The sequence below is a fragment of the Artemia franciscana genome, chromosome 19 (assembly GCF_032884065.1).
Source record: "Artemia franciscana chromosome 19, ASM3288406v1, whole genome shotgun sequence".
In the NCBI taxonomy this organism is placed as follows: Eukaryota; Metazoa; Arthropoda; class Branchiopoda; order Anostraca; family Artemiidae; genus Artemia; species Artemia franciscana.
Genome location: NC_088881.1, coordinates 3143911 through 3159255, shown reverse-complemented (window position 1 = coordinate 3159255; position 15345 = coordinate 3143911). Strand labels below are relative to the sequence as shown.

General features: G+C 32.3%; 1 protein-coding gene across 1 annotated transcript in view; it reads right to left on the bottom strand.

Annotated features, from left to right (window-relative positions):
* LOC136039170 (ephrin type-B receptor 1-B-like) overlaps positions 1-15345 on the bottom strand; it is a 175324-nt gene that overhangs the window by 28745 nt on the left and 131234 nt on the right. The window contains exon 11 of the mRNA XM_065722683.1: positions 4843-5252. Within this exon, the coding sequence (XP_065578755.1) occupies positions 4843-5252 (410 nt within the window). The remainder of the gene's footprint in view (positions 1-4842; positions 5253-15345) is intronic.

Here is a 15345-nt window from a genome sequence, read left to right as displayed (position 1 = left end):
TCACTTCCATCAATATCAACAGATAATCCAAATCCATTGAACAGATGAACGAACAAGAACTAAAGATTGTGAAGGCTTGACGAAGATAAGATACCTTTTTTTATAAAACAGGGTAATTTTGAGGGGAAAGGTGCACCCCCCCCCCTTCTTGATAAAAAGTGCGACCGCAAAAAAATCAATTTGAAGCACAAATTCAAAAAAACGGCAAAAATAGGTAAATTATATTGAAAATGTAAGATATTATTGAGAGACCTGCACAGATTTTGATTGTAGGACCACAGGCCCACCCATTCCCCCTTCTTAATTACAAGAGTCCATTTTCGGTACATTTCGGTTATTCATAACACAACCAAGAAGTGAAGTTAGGTTAATGCTAATGAAGTATAACAAAACATGATGATAAAATAATACTGTAAAAACAAAATTATAGAAAGAACTTGAGAGACCGTGAAAATAAACCAGCAAAAATAGTTCAAATTTGCAAACGCTTCCAACTTTTCCACTTTCCACTTTTAAATACACTTGCTTATTTTTGCTGGATGACAAACTAAAAACCTTTCCACTTTTCCATTTTCCGCTTTCCACTTTTAAATACAGTTGCTCATTTTTGCTGGATGAAAAACGAAAAACCGATCGATACCATAGGGAAACTAGGGGAAATTCCAAGCCCCGAAACCGATCTTTGACCTTGAGAGACCTGCATTGCACCGTGAAAACATAACAGCAAAAATAGTTCAAATTTGACAACGCTTTTCGTCGGTAGACATTCAAATATTAGCAATCTGTTGATTTCGCAAAACATTGCACTCATAAAAATTGTCCAATACAATGAACCTTTCTGCCATTCTGTTCTTTCTATATTACCTGTTTTATTTTTTTTTTCAGTAAGGATACATCCATCTTAAATCATGTCTAACCGTTTTTATCCACATTCTTCATCTTACTTTTCTTATTTAGTTTATTTATGCTCAAATTTCAGTGCAATGAACTGTAATTGATTAATTGTGAAAATATAATCGATGAACATTACTCAGCCCCTCCCCCTCTAAAATACCGAATATATGAAACGGAAAAACATTGCAACATTCTGCAAAAATATGCTGTCCCCTCCCTTCATTTTTTTCGCAGGGCCTTTGGTACGATAGCTAGCGAACAAGAAAGCAATTAAGGAAGCCACAGGTGCACCTCCAGAAGAGGGGGGCAACAGGGACAGTCTCAGCTATGAATATTTTAGACCTGAATCTTGTCGCATATCCTTTTTAGCCATTCTAATCTTTTTTATTGACACTACTCATCTCACTTTTCTTGTATAATCCTTTATGCTCGAATTAGTCACGAATATAAGAATTTTTTTCCAGAGAGGGGGAGGGAGGAGGTAATAATAATAAAAAAACATTAGTAATTTGATTAAGAAGTGCTCAGGAATTCAAAAAACTTCAGAATTCCTAAGCCCCCCTCCCCCGTACTTACTAGACTGTTTACTTAGAACGAGAAGCAATTGATTTAACACTGGAATATAATAAAAAAAACGAGAAAATACTTCTCAAAAAATAGTTTAGCTTTATGAGCACGCGGAGTCGAAGCCTTGCCTATCCTAGGAGCATTTTAAACAATGGCACTACTAGAGAGAAATCAGGCATAAGTGTAGCTCAATTCAGGCACTGGGTCAGAGAAAGTCCAGAGGCCTTTCTTTGAACAATGCTATTTCAAGCATTACGAACATTCGCAACTTAAGACGATTTTATGTTACTCAAAATAAGGGTTACAAGGATTTAAATCGTATCTTTCAAAAACTAAGTAGACGAGAACCGTCACAAACAAGCTGACACTGAAGGGTCACGAACAAGCAACACCTAACATTTTCATAAATAGATTTACCCCCCCCCCCTCCGTTTTTTTGTATGAATAAATCAAGGCTAAATGTATCTTAAAACAAGTCTTCGGTCTAGGCCAGTCCAAACTGAGAGTGCCAAGATCATATGGGTGAAGTCGGCTAATTTTTGGACAAAGGTCCAGGGAGTTGATTATCCTCGGGATAGTATCAATTCTGCTCTGACAACGTCAGTCCCCACTTTTTTCCCGCTTTTATTTTACAGACAAACTCGTTCGAGACGTTACGAAAACAAATAGTGTCAAAACTCCTTAGTAATTGGCTTTTAATAAGTGACGTATTACAATTCATGTCATTTTTTTCTACGATTATGATCAAGCAGTTCACCAGTCTTTTCTTTATTCTAATTATATCTTAGTTATATATTTTAAGTTCATTGTAGACTATACTTATTTATAACTAGATATTGACGAACTATTTATCAGCCAAATAAAGACGTTGCTTTAGTTTTTGAATTTTTACTTCCCAACTTTTAAGATCTGATCCGGTAGGCACCTCCCTTCCATTAAAATTAGGACCCATGGCCAGCTTTCTACTTCCCAGAAACTTGCACCTGATTGACCTAAAATCTGCTTTCTAACACTTCAGAGATTCAAGATCTCACCTTCCATATGGTTTTTTTTTACTTTTTATAGAAGATAGAAATTAATTTAGAAAATCCAGAATGGGCTGGAGATAACTTCCCAATTTGAATTCAATAAAGACAGTCTTTCAATCTTTCTCACGTTACAATGGCTTTCTATTAAAATCAAGCATTCCCCTAACGATATATCTCATTTATTGACACAACTAAATACTGATTGACAAATTTTTGTTTGCAGAATGAAAAGCTTCATTTCTATGTTTGTGATTTTATCTTCGTAATTAAGCCTAGTCCCAAAAGTTTTCTCCTTTCTTTTAGAGAGTTCTTTGAAATAGTCACGCACACAAGACTTTCTCAACGAAAATTAAAAGTTTCAGTAGGAAAATATATATGATGTGTTTATATTAGAGAAAGTACAAAATTGTTCCTTGATGTTGACAAAGTATTGGTAGAAAGGAGAAGAGACAAAAAAAATAGTTAGTTTGAACAAGCAGATTAAGTTGCACGCAGAGGCACCAATTAGGGGGGTGGGGGACAGTTGCCCCTCCTTAGATTTCATGTAAAAAAGTTTATTCATTAAAAAAGCTTCATTAAAAACTTGAAAAAGGTCCTTACCCCTCTCCCTATATTTTCTTGAATGGGTGCCCCTTTTTGCAAGGGTTAAAAAGTCCCAGCATATTTTATCTTCCTATTTTTACAGAAATATACTTAATACAAACTTTTCTACACACAAACAATTTTTAAACATCTAAGTGATTTTTTGGATAAAGTAAAAATATCTTCTGCTTTTTTTTAAATATGCTGAAATGGAAAGTAGAGCTGATGAAAAAAAACAAAAAAAAAACAAAAAAAAAACAGATGACACATTTTAAAGCCCTCGGAAGAAAAGAGGATACTTTACACCCAAGATGAAAAGATATGATAAGCCATAGATATTCAAAATACCGAAAACTAAGGATGTTTGACGTAGCTCTGATGTGTCTTATTCGATAGCATTAATTCTTTATACCTTTCATGCAATTTTTGCTGTTCATTTGTAGTTTTCATATATTTTTATTAAGTTTCATTTTAATTTTTCTTTGTTAAATGCGTTTAAAAGGAACAAAAGTATGAATAAAAATTTACTGCATATCAGACTAGTGAAACTAGACTGATTATCTAAAATATAATGTCATTAATTGTTCATTAGAAACGTCTTATTAATTATGTAATATTTATTAATTAGTTTCTAATTATTATTTATTAATTATTATTAGTTTCTTAATTGTGTATTATAGAATCAATGATATTAATCGTATTTTTATTTAAAAAGTTTTAATAAAGTCTCGGCAACTCTTGAAATTTTTCTGTTACAATTATAAAATAGAAGCTGTTTAAAATACATTTTGTTTTTAATAAAGTGCAGATGACTGTCTGGTCTTTAGAGCTTTTAGGCGGCTGATAACCCTTTTCTTATAATTTTTGGCAACTGATCAAAAAAAAAAATCGGGCTTAAAAAAAATTCTGTATAGAATATTTTCTTTTGTATAAATTATGTATAAGGACGTAAAGTACCAAGGACAGTAAAAAAAAAAAAAAAAAAAAAAAAAAAAAAAAAAAAAAAAAAAAAAAAAAAAAAAAAAAAAAATCGCGGATAGAAAGACCTAGAATGGTTCAAGAGACAAACACTTTTTTTTTTTTTTTTTTTTTTTTTTGTCCTTTGCACTTTTTTCGCCTTGAAGATCCTCCTTTCAGACTTTTCAACAAAACTAAAGTTCTCATTTGGTCGTTAAACTTTATTTTTCCATGCTTAACAACAAATTATGACGAACTAATTAGGGCGAGAAAGATATGCAAAAGTTAAGACAATTGATTTCACTAGGTCACGAAGCCATGCATTAAACAGCCAAGAGACAATTTCTACTAGGACCAATACAATCAATACGCGTGTAAGAAACGTAATAGAAGAACCACCAGAAAATCATAAGTCCGCGATTCAGAGTTTTTCTTGTACCAAGGTTTGGCAATTTAAACCAAAACGGTTAAATTCCGTGAACAGTAAAAAAACAATATCAGTGTTGTTAGTAGCTTCCCAAATCTTTGGCTTAAACTAAAAAAAAAAAAAAAATGAAAGTGCAGTTCCAAAATTTTGAAAACTGCGTATACGAACTTGCTTGGCAACACTGCTTAACTGAACCTCACTAAGATCATTAAAAAAAATAAAAAATGAAAGTGCAGTTCCAAAATTTTGAAAACTGCGTATACGAACTTGCTTGGCAACACTGCTTAACTGAACTAAGATCATTCGTTCGAACTTGTAGATCTATGCATCTGAAGCAGCTATCATTTTGACCAAGGATTCTTTTACTATTAAAAACTGGGGACTTACCCTTAAGAAAGTGTCTAAGGACCCATTCTCCATATATTCTGTTATTATCATGACTGGATTCGACTTAGTAACGACACCTTGCAGAAAAATCACATTATTATGGTCAAACTGACCCATTATAGAGGCCTCTGTCAGGAAATCTACCCTGGCCTTATCAGAGCTGCCGGGTTTCAGCGTCTTAATTGCAACCATTATATCTGGCCTGCCTGGCTGTCGCAACCTCCCACGGCAGACGTCTCCAAATTCTCCACCGCCAATGATGGCCTCAATAGTTATAAAGGAAGAGTCAATCTCACGGGCGAATTCGCGAACGGCTTGATTTGGGTCTTCGTAGGTATGGGGATCCACGTAAGAACGCCCGCTTGCATTTGTCAATTGAGGGAACAAAGGTGTTGTAACCGCCATGCAAACTAAAAATAAAAGTAGGATTCGAAATATACAGAATAAGAGATCAAAATATAAAAAAAAAAATTATGAAAGGCATAAGTAAGCAATTGCTATTAGTTGAAAAGACAGGCAGGTATGCCAGTACTTACTTCCCTTTTAAGCAGTTGTATCAGATAGAAACAGAGAGTATACTTGGATAAAATCTTGTGACTACAAAACCAAGTTTTGAAACGCGAGATTGTAGGCTCCCCTTTTTGACAAACTAGAAAGGGAAGAGACTAGATACAATATCTAGTCTCTAGATATTCTACAATGTGATATCTACAATGTATGCTAGATATATACCAGAATGAAGCCACGCCATTCAGTTACACATCTAAATTTGAAGTACCAAGAAGATAAAAATATAACATTTTTCGGAACATTTATATTTAATATAAAATCAAAAAATAATTGAAGTCTTTAATTTAATAAGGGCGTTAAATAAAAAAAAAAATGTGGGCATTAAATTAAATTCCCGAAAAGCTTGCAGCTTTTAAAGTACCCAAGGGCATTAAGATAATAACTTTTTTTTATCATTTGGCCCCATTTAAGGTATACTTATAGCTGAAAACTGTCATTTCCTTTTTTTTGGTTGTTCCAAATTTTGTAAGTTTTTACAACAGTACCACATTTCTATCAGTGTTGCCACATTGCACCGTGGAAATAAAATAGCCAAAATAGTTAATTGGATATGACAACGCTTTTCGTCGGTAAAAAATTAAACCTTAGGCTAACAATCTGTTGATTTCTAAGGACAACTTCCAAGGAAAAGGATATCAAAGGAAAATGAAAAGGATTTTAAGCTGTCCAGTGAAATATATTTTTAGCTAATTTTTAGTTAATTTGTCTTATTTTAAATTTAGCATCTACTACTACACAAAACTGTAAAATTTATATGGAGGACTCGTCCAATTGTCTTTTCGTTTTTTTTTCTAGTTGCTAAATTTATATACGATTGTGTCAGTTTCTACTTGGCCAATTCAAACAATCAGATTCAATTTTCACTGTCTTTAATTCTTGAACAATTAATTCTTATTTAAATCCTAGAAAAAAAGCACTAGGAACTTGACAAGACATGCATCGCTATGCTGAAGGATATGAACCCTAAATCATTTCTCGCCCGGGTAGACACCCTAAAAAACTGTTTCTTTCAAATGATCGATTTTAAACTCTAGATCGAACATCAAGTTAATTAGACAAGAATACAATTTTTTAAGCCTATGCTAATGTCCTTTTCCGTTACTCGTTTTCTAGAAGAATTTCTAAGGCATACAAAGAAAGGAAATCCAATTAGGGGACTCCAATTACTGAATTGAGATGCAAGACTTAATTTCAATAGGGAATTAGTACTCTCCTTCTCAACCCATTGGAAAGAAAGGAATAAAACGAAGAAAGGATGAAAGAAACAAATTTTATTTCTGTTTTTTTTTAATCCCACCTCCTCTCCTCTCAGTGGCACCAATAATTTAATACAAAAACTAATAAAACATAAACAAAAAAACTTTAATTTACTTAAAAATATCAGCCGAAGAGTAGTCTTCGCATTATTGTACTAGTATCTCCAAAGTACAACAAAAAATGTTTTCCCGCAGAGAGGATGTCCTCCCGCTACACGGTGGCCACTTTACACAATAAAAAAAAAAAACTTTCTTTCATTCGAATTCTACGAAGAGGTGAAAAAAAAAAAAAAAAAACAATTATTAATTATTCCTCCACCACCCAAAAAAAATTACAAAAAAACAAAAATTTTACATTACATTACAAAAATTTTGTCATTGCATAAAATAAACACGCTATTATATACGAATCAAATATGTTGAAATGACGACACTGCCCCAATTTTAATTTTCATTCGTTTCCTTTTCTGAACTTCATTTTTGAATTTTCAAATCTCCATGCGTCCGGCCTACCAATTCGTATAAAAACCCACTAAAACACAGGGTAGTCAACAGGGTTGCAAATGAGGTTACTTAGCAAAGCTCAGACATAAATAGAACCTCCAGAGTTGAAAATGGCCAATCGCATAAAGAAAGAAATCGATCAAAAATGGGGTTTTTAAAGACCAAACGAAAATACTGAAGAAAATACAGACAAGCAAATATTTCGAGAGAACAACCGCCTCTCTCCTTCAACACGAAAAAAAAATAATACGATGAAGGAAAAAGCAAAACCCAAAAAACAAACGCGGAAAGTACAACAAAACCAATGAAAAAACCGCCAAAAAATTAATGATAAATAAAATTCAATAAAAGACCAAAAACTATAAGAATTAAAATCAAATACTTAACAACAATAAAGTGAGTTATTCGCTAATATCTGCGATTTGCACAAAATCCAAACAAATATGAACTGTCCTCGGCGGATACTAACGAACAAATGACGTCATCAACCCCTAAGGTCTCAAAGGGTATACGCAAGAAATACAATGATTAAAATCAGAAATCAGGTGACCTAGTTATCCCATTTATTAAATTGCTGGTTCGTTTGTTAGAGTGAATGAATTTTTTCTTTTATTTCTCAGTTGTTCGTTAGTATCCGCCGATGGCAGTTCACATTTGTTTGGATTTTGTGCAAATCGCAGATATTGGCGAATAACCCACTTTATTGTTGTTAGGTATTTGATTTTAATTCTTATAATTTTTGGTCCTTTATTGAATTTTTTTATCAGTTTTTCATTGGTTTTGTTGTACTTTCCGCGTTTGTTTTTTGGTTTTTGCTTTTTCCTTAATTATATTATTTTTTTTCGCACTGAAGAATAGAGGCGGTTGTTCTCCCGAAATATTCGTTTTCTGTGCTTTGTTCAGTATTTTCGTTTGGCCTTTAAAAGCCCCATTTTTGATCGTTTTCTTTCTTTATGATATGGCAGGCCAACATAGTTTACGAAATCATCTTGAAAATGGCACATGTAACCTTTTTAGAAGAAAAAGGGATGTAGAATCTCATTGAAGCTCAAAACAGGAGCTAGAGGGCCATCAAAGGTGCAAAACGCTAACCTACGTTAGACAGTACAGGGAGTTGGACTCAATGACCACGCCTTTGATTAGAGCCTTTCAAACTGTTTTTTTTTTTCTTTTTTTTCGTTTACTGCGATCTTTATCTAGGAATTTAGACTAGTACAGTATAACATTTTTAGCGTAAATAACAATTGAAAAGTAAATAAACCAACCCTTATGAAGTAAATTATATCAGTATAATATATTTAATTCCTATTAATATATATTAATAGGGATGGTGGATTTCAAATATGGTAGCTTTCCTCATCATGATTCTTCCTCCAAATTTTTTAATTTGGAGTAATTAGGACGGTTAATTCGGAAAAATTAGAAAAAATGAGGTATTTTTAACTTACAAACGGGTGATCGGATCTTAATGAAATTTGATATTTAGAAGGATATCGTGTCTCAGAGCTCTTATTTTAAATCCCAACCGGATACGGTGACATTGGGGGGAGTTGGAGGGGGAAACCTAAAATCTTGGAAAACACTTTGAGTGGAAGGATTGGGATGAAATTTGGTGGGAAAAATAATAGATACGTGATTGACATAACTGGAACGGATTCGCTCTCTTTGGGGAAGTTGGGGAGAGGGTTAATTCCGAAAAAATGAGGTATTTTTAACTTACGAAGGAATGAACAATTTTTCAACTTCCAAATTGTCATTTTTTTTTTCTTATATTTACTAAAGTCTTTAAGCTACTAATTTTGACTAAAAACCGTGTAATATATTTTTGAACAAACTAATATTAAAAAACCCAACAAAATCAAACTATGTCAACACAATATATTTAATTCTAATCTTGTTTTAATTTTTTTTTATTAAGAAATGACGTCAAAAATTTTAAACCTGCGAGATAAGTAATCCAACAATAAAAGTTGGACGATGTTGGGACCATTAAGAAGTCAATAGAAAACACCGATTTCAGGGGGATTTATTCTTCAAGGGAAACGAAGCGAATGAGATTTCCCTTAGGGTCTGTCATCTGAACAACAATAGTCCTGAAAAACAGGGACATTACTGACAGCGGGAAATGGTTCAAGAATTCCAAACAAATGGAAAGAAAATCGTTTTGACATCTTTAAATGCAATTTTAAGATATACCTTTTTTGTTTAGTTGCATACTTTTCTAATGTTTAGGGTTTTTAGAAGTTGGTCACTTGAACCAAAAAAAAAGGAAAAAGAAAAAAAAAACAGATAATTCTACGTCTTTCAAAAGGAAATCATACCAGATCCGTTAATCAACTTCAAACAAATAAAATGAAAAAAAAATATTGATTCTGATTTTAACCTTAAATCGGTTTGGATTTTATTTTAGCAATGTGCTGGACCCCCCCCCCCTCAGGTTTTGATGTTTCCTTATCTGGTATTACTTCAAAAGTCATACTTTTTTTTCAAATAGTATTTGTAATTAAATAAAAAGCGAACAATCAGTAAGGATAATCCCCGTTACTGCATATTATTTACGTTTCAATAAAATTAGGAGGTTCAATTTTTAAGGACGAGGCTCTATTTTGGGAGGAAGATAAATAGGAGGTTCCCAAAATAAATAGCAACTCCTTTTCTAAAATATAGAAATAATTGGACAGTGTTTGACGTCAAAATTACATCCATCTTATCTTCAAGGTTATATAAAACTTTTCTTGAACAAAAAGCTGTTCAGCTAAAACAATCGAAAACCCAGAACATATTTTTCAGTTATTTCGCTGCCCGAACAAATGTGTTTATTAATAGTGTTTTAATATCATTTATCCTATAGATTGACTAACTGCTCATCTTAAGGTTTATTTTATTGCTACCGTGTTTTATTGCTTAAATCCTTTATAATTTCTGGGCACTTTTTATTCGAATTGTAATAGGGCTCTAGAAAATGTTTTTATTTCCACTCCCCCAGAAAAAATTCCTCGTGAGTCTAAATAGAAGTAGATTAATAATAATTAATAACACTAAATATACATAAGAATTTAAGCAACTAAAATTATAATATAAAGCAAGAATTTTGTTGTCGTGTCAAACATTTCTATTCAATAGACAAACAAGAGGGGTTGAGACCCAGTTGAAACAATTTTGAATATTTTTTCTCTTTAGTAGTTATTCAATTATTTATTGTCTAGATTTTGGTTATATGAGTACTTGAATTCATTGGTGTAAATATTTTTTTTGAGTAGCAATACAATCCCAAAATACTCGGATTCCTGATTTTTCGCTAAATTTTGTTTCAAATGAGTTATTGTCACTATTTCTCGGCCCCAAGAAATCATGACTTCTTCGATCGGTGAATCATGTCATTCGTACTACTATATAATCAGAGATGATAACGCGAAGTTTAAATAAGAAATTGAAATTAAACAAATCCATGAAATAAAAATTTAGATATTAAACATCTCATAGATTAAAAAAAAATTAAGCAGAGATATTAAACATTAGAAACTAAACATTAGATCAAAGGTGACGGTGAAACAGTATCTCAAGATTCACTTACGAAAATTCGAAGATTAGAGAAAAATCCAAAGATATCAAACAACAATAGTTAATCAAGAAATCAAAGGTTACAAGAAATTTTGAAAAAAAATTCACTCAAGTTTAATTTTTATAATTAAACACTGACTTAAAAAAATTGCGACTTTAATAATAACTTACAAGGAACTTGTGCAGGGGGATTCTTCCCACGAAATCATAAGTTTTTCCACATTACTCAGCTTTTTTTGTCCCCCCCCCCCAAAAAAAACAACAACAAAACAACAACAACAAAATCCTATGTATTTGCCTGGGTTACATTAATACGAAACGAACACAGAAGTGGCGCTTAAATTCCTGTAAACAACAAAAGACACCAAATATTTAAGCCACATCAAACTGTCGGCTGTATCAGTTGCACTGACAACCATAAAAACCTGTTTTTTGCTTAATTGTATTCAGAGGCTTTCAAGTTCAAATCCCGCGCCGATGGTACTTTTTCTAGCCTTTTCCTTTCTTTAGACACATAGGCTACACACACACACACACACAAAATAAAAACTAATTCGAGGATTGTTTTCAAAAACGGAAGAGACTTTGATACACGAACAAAAGTTTTTAAAATTGAAATCCAGAAATAACAATTTTCCTTTGCAAAAAATCTAAAAATAATTCCACAGTATAATAATATTTACTGTGGCTTTCTTAGGATAGAATAAAAATCAGAAATAAACAAATAACAACATTCGAAACTTCAAAATGATATCACACATCCCATCAGTTTTTTTTTCAAAAACTGTACAGAGACGCTAATAAAACGTACCAGTGTTGCCAAAATGAGGCACATTTAAACCATTTTTTAGGTAGATACATATTGAATTATTCCAATCAACGCATTTTTCGAGGTCGAGTGTGCTTTAAAAATATCATTTTTCTATTATTACTCAAAATGAGTAAAAAAAATATTACTTCATTTCAGAGACATTTTTTTAACTGAATCAAGACAACCATAATAAAAAGGCAGGGTTATCAGAGGGGGTACTTTTTCAACATTATGTGCTTTTTTTAGGTGACTGTTAGTTGAATTTTTCAAATCAGCATATTTTTCAAAGTGATGTTTGTTTGAAAAATTGCGAATTTGGCGCAACTTCCCTGAAAAAATGATACATTCGGCGTATTTATAATTTTATGGTTGTGCCATCTTATACCAAGCATCTGGTAACTCTGACACGAACGAAAGTCGTTAAATTTAAAATCCAGACACAACATACATCTTAAATAAGCTAAAGTCGGCGAAATACATTCCCAACATGAAACTTGTGTAAACATACTTTCACATAATGTAAACTTGAAATGTAAAGATTAGTTTTTGGAATATTAAATATAAATAAACAAAAATAATGCTTGGTCCATTTACAAAGTTAAGCAACACCGTTCAACTCATATTTGGATGAATATGAGTTATCAATATGAGCCGTGAGCCACAATCCAAGACATGCTGGTGCCATCTGGTATGGTTAGAAATATTTAAATTTATATAGCCAAAATATTTAAATAAATAAGGATAAATAAAAGTTCAAATGGGAATAAATTATCCACGTCATATTTAAATAAAGAGTTAATATAAAATGGATAAATAATCATAAATAGTAAAAACATAGTTAAGTCAATAATAAAATAGCAAAGATACTTAAAATATCTAAATTCAACTTGAAGCGTAAAGGTATCTGCCTGACGTACTGATATCGACTGACATAGCGGACGACTGATACTGATCGCGTACCATATATGACTGATAGTCATAGTAGCCGTACGTTAAATTCAAAATATGGTAGTGCCATATTAAAAAATGAGTTAAAAATAATTGAACTTATGCAGTCAAATTGTATTGGTTGAGCCATTGTATTGGTTGTACTGGTACGATTTGTATTGGTTGAGCCATTCAAAAGGCAAATCGGTTAATTTTAGATTTTTACATTAATTTTTAATTAATTTTTTAGATTTTAACATCAAAGAATTGACCAATTCTCAACTCTGTACACTCATTGAGGCATTCTCAAAAATGAGGAATAGTAACGAGAAAAAAAATATTTTGACCATTATATAATAAATAGTTTTGGTTCGAAATGAGTTTGATCAATCCCACCCTGGAATACAATTTAAAATCAGCAAACACCCAAAAAGCCTTTGAAGAATATTCAATTCAATTAAATTTTCTCCACCGCTTACTACACGGACTTAATCAAATTGGCTTTTGAACGACCCGGCTCAATAGTAAAACACCAATAGATACATCAGAAGAAGTGTATTTTTACGCTGATTCTAAATATGTAAGTTACATCAAGTTTAGTCCAACCCATCAAAAGTTAGGAACCTCAGCAAATTTGCCCTATTTTTGAAAAAAAGGGGGGGGAACCTCTAAAAGTCAAAGAATCTTAATCATACCACCAGATTTAGCGTATCAGTTAATCCCATTGTAAAGGTTTCAAGCTCTTATCTGCAAAAATTTGGAATTTTGTATTTCTTGCCAGAATAAAGATCACGGATGTGTGTTATTTGTTTTTTTGGTTTTTTTTCCAGGGGTGATTGTATCAACCCAGTGGTCCTAGCGTTTCGCGATAGGGCTCATTTAAACGTGAATCAAAAGTTCTAGAGCCCCTTTTAAGTGACCAAAAAACTGGAGGGCAACTAGCCCCCCCCCCCACACTTCTATTTTTCCTAAAGTCACCGGATCAAAATTTTGAGGTAGCCATTTTGTTCAACATAGTCAAAATATCTGATAACTATGTCTTTAAGGAAGAGTTAATCTCCCACAGCCGCCGGGGTAAAGGCTGCAATTTATCAACTTTGCCAATTGTTTACATATAGTATTGGTTATTGGTGTGTATACAGACGTTTTCAGTAGGATTTTTTCTGGTGGGAGGGGGAGGGTCGGGGTAAACAACATTATTTATTCAACATAAATAACGTTGAAGTGCAAAGCAGTTAAAAAACGGTGGCTGAAAATATGCACATATTCTATTCCACTGCATATAAATTCCAAAACTTAACTTTAATAGAGTACTAATAAAAAAATTTAACTAAAAAAAAACAACTAAATAAATGACCAAACTTATAAGTAAAATGCCTCTGCAGATAAATCTCGAAGACTAAATTCAAATAAACTACTTCAGTTAAATAAATTACTAAAACCATTAAATGACCAATACATTTCGAAAATTAAATTTCAATAAGGCCAGCCGTAAGTTTAGGGCCATAATTTCACTGAACATGAAAGGGGGTCTATTTTAGAGAACTTGATTTACTAAACCCACTACAATTTCTTTCATTTTTAAAATGACAATTCTTCCTTTTTATTTTTCTATAAAAGTATAAATTGTTAGGAATTTCCTATATTAATCTAAATTTTACAAAAATGGTGTCTAAATAGTATACACATCTTACCAGGGACATACACCGAGGGAGGATGGGGGAGGGCTTCAGGGCCCAGCCCCACACCGCAATCTTAAATTTTCCTTCTTATTATCAAAATTATATTTTTTTTTATATTGAGCTTCTCCGAAAATTTCCCGCGTGCGTGCCTGTAAATACCCCCCGTTGCTGGCCATGGACCCTTTGTAGGGATCAGTGCATTATCTTTGTCAAATTTATTTTTTTGTTTGTAAATAAATTTTATTATTTTTAAATACCGTGGCTTTCAATAAATATTCCCTTTAAATTCAGACAAGAAATTGGACTTTATTGATTTACAAATATAAATTAAAAATCTTTAAATATTTCAAGTGGTACACACAGACTACTTTTGAGTTACAAGAATTATCTTTCTAAGTAAATTGAACCAGAATAAACACAAGGCGTGGCAACATTCGGTAGCTATTTGTACCCCACTTTCCCTTTGTCATAACTACCCGCGTTAGTTCAATATACTTTGTTTAACATTTAAAATTCTCAATACTTAATCAAAAGCGATGGGTTTGAAGTTGACAACTGTCAATTCATAGGCATTATGAACAGGTCTAAGAGCCTGTTCCTGAAGTACCAAGGACAGTGAAAATCAAATCTGATTGCTTGAATTCCTTGAGTGGACACTTACCAACCATAATATAGTTACGACCATAATAACCATAATAATAGTAACCATAATATATAGCTATATATAGATATTATATGCACATTATATGTCATATTATATACTAATATCGTCTTCGGTATTACTGCATATGAAAAAGCTGGCGCCAAATTCAAAACGTAAAAAAAAACTGAAGAAATATCAGCAAAAAAAAAGCTAAAAACAAGTGGCATCAAACAGCCTAAGAATGCAGCTTTCCTTTGAAAGCGTAGTTATTCTTGGAAATCAACATATCATTTATATGTATATAATTATAGACGAAATGCGTTGTCAAATTTAATTAACTGGTTTTTCTTATTATTTTCATGACGCAACGTGGCAACATAACTAAAATGTGGTACTACACTCCAAAGTTTTTGATTTCGAAACAATTAAAATAAAAATTTTGAAAATCAAGCTTTTCAGATATAAATACACCTAAGATGGTTCCAAAAAACGATTTCATTTTGAAGTCTTTCGTACTTAAAACACCGTGTGATTACCCACTACCAATCA